Source organism: Eptesicus fuscus, chromosome 13, assembly GCF_027574615.1.
Source record: "Eptesicus fuscus isolate TK198812 chromosome 13, DD_ASM_mEF_20220401, whole genome shotgun sequence".
NCBI lineage: Eukaryota > Metazoa > Chordata > Mammalia > Chiroptera > Vespertilionidae > Eptesicus > Eptesicus fuscus.
In genome coordinates, this window is record NC_072485.1 from 65,908,949 (window position 1) to 65,911,308 (window position 2,360).

At 41.9% G+C, this 2,360-nt stretch overlaps 1 protein-coding gene across 1 annotated transcript; it reads right to left on the reverse strand.

The window, feature by feature from the left end:
- Window positions 1-1,430: 1,430 nt before the first annotated feature.
- On the reverse strand, window positions 1,431-2,360 carry LOC103302326 (olfactory receptor 5AK2-like). The gene has a single exon (XM_008159388.3). It carries the CDS (start codon window positions 2,358-2,360, stop codon window positions 1,431-1,433), a length of 930 nt encoding a protein of 309 aa, XP_008157610.2.

The following is a 2,360-nucleotide window of genomic DNA, read 5'->3' on the forward strand; positions in this document are numbered from 1 at the left end:
TATATTGTTGTTGGTTTTTTTTTTTTGTCATCATGTATTCATCCATTCAATATTAATAGAATACCTACTGTGTCTAAGACTCTACACCAGATGTTAAAAGGTCATAGAAAACAATGTATCTCAAGAGCTTTATAGATAATACTGAAGGTCTTTTATGTAAATAAATAATTTAGTTAGGAAGTGATAAAAAGAATGTTTATTAATGCAAATGAAGTGCTGTGGGTCTTCAGTGGAAGAGGAAATTATTTCCAGGGGTAAGACATTAATGGGAAACAAGTGTTGAGATGGAAAAACTTCAGGGAGAGAGTGACGTTTGAAGTTCTGGTAAGATTTGGGCATATAAAGGGCATTGTACACATGGTATATGTACTGATTAGCTGTCTATGGTTTTCTAACTTTGGAGAAGTAAGCTGCCATGTTACGCAAGGGGTGATGAAGAAGGCCATGTGGCAAAGCATTGTGGATTGCCTCTAAGAGCTGGGAGCAGCCCCTGCTGAGAGCCAGCAGAGGGGCAGGGCTCTCAGTCCTACCACTGCAAGGAGATGGATTCTGCCAATAACATGAGGGAGCCTGGAAGCAGGTCCATCCCAGTTGGGCCTCCAGATGAGTTCCCATTCCGATTGACACCTTGATTGCAGCATCTCAGAGGATGCAGTTCATCAGTGTCTAGATTCCTGCCCCGTAAAACTGTAAGGTAATGATTGTGAGTTTTAAAGCCCCTACATTTTTGGAAATTTGTTATGCAGCAATAGATACAGACTGTAGACTGGCACCAATACAGATTTATTTCCTTATTGAGGACTATTCACTTTTTTTTTGGTCTTGCCTTACTAAATAATCCTGTATAATAAAAGGCTAATATGCAAATTGTCCCCTTGACCAATAGTTTGACCAGGAATTCGACCAGGAGTTGGCCCACCGGCCAACTGCCCGCAGCCTCTTCCCCTGGTTGGCCCGGCCTGATTGGCTCTGATCATGGTGGGTCGTTCAGATCCCACCTGTGCACAAATTTGTGCACTGGGCCTCTAGTACTATAATAAGCATCTTAAATATATGTCCTTATGGACTAGAATTTCATTGTACAGATCAATTTGCAAGGCTGGAATTCTGAGTTGAAGATTATTTAAAAAAAAAGATATTGCCAGATTCCTTCTAATGTGAAGTAGCACCTCAATTTTCTATTAACAGTATGTGAGAGCATAATTTTCCTTACATCACAGCATTTAATAAGCATTACCATTCTTTCGCAGTTTTTGCCAGACACGTGGATAGAAAGTGGTTATCTCATCGTGTCTTTAATTTGCAGCTCAGTCTTAGTAAAAATGAGCAACTTTTTCATGTTGCTTGACTTCCTTGTTTTGATTTCTTGAAAATTATCACTACTGGTCTTGTTGTTTACAAGCACAGAGAATTAGAAATCAAGGATCAAACTAGAGGCACTTCTTCCCAATCCCTTTCAGAGCTTCCTTCACATCTTGGTTTCTCAGGCTGTAGATGAACGGGTTTAACATGGGGATCACAATGCCGTAAAACACAGAGGCCATTTTTTCTTGTTCTCGAGACTCCGGGGACCCGTGGTGCAGATACATGTAAGAGAGGGTCCCATAGAAAATGGTGACTGCTGTCAGGTGGGAGGCACACGTGGAGAAGGCTTTTCTTCTCCCTGCAGCAGAGGATATCTTCAGGATGGCAGCCAGGATATATATGTATGAAAAGGTGACGACCGACACGGTGAACATCAGGTTAAACCCCACAAAGACGGTCAGGAACATGATGCTTAAATCAATGTTGGAGCATGAGAGAGCAAGGATTGGGGGCTCATCACAGAAAAAGTGGTTAATTTTATTGGATTTGCAAAAGTTCAGTGAGAAAGTCAGACTTGTATTTACGGAGGCATTTAGGAAACCCATGAGGTATGAGCCAACTAAGAGTTGAATGCAGACTCTCTGGGTCATGACTACTGGATAGTGGAGTGGGTTACAGATGGCCACATAACGGTCCACTGCCATCGCAGCAAGGATATAGCAGTCACTTGTTGCAAAAGTACCATAGACTAGTAATTGCACCATACAGCCTATGAATGAGATGGATTTTTCCGTTTCTAAAAAGTTTTGCAACATCCTGGGAGTGATAGCAGAGGTGTAGCAGAGATCAACAAAGGCCAAGTGTTGGAGGAAAAAGTACATGGGGGTGTGAAGGCAGGAATCAATCTTGATGAGTAGGATCATCCCAGTATTACCCACGAGGGTGGTCACATAAATCACAAGAAATACCATGAAGAGGATATGCCAAGACGTGTGCTGGCCAGCAAATCCCAGAAGAATGAATTCAGTCACCTGAGTGCCATTGTTTTGTTCCAT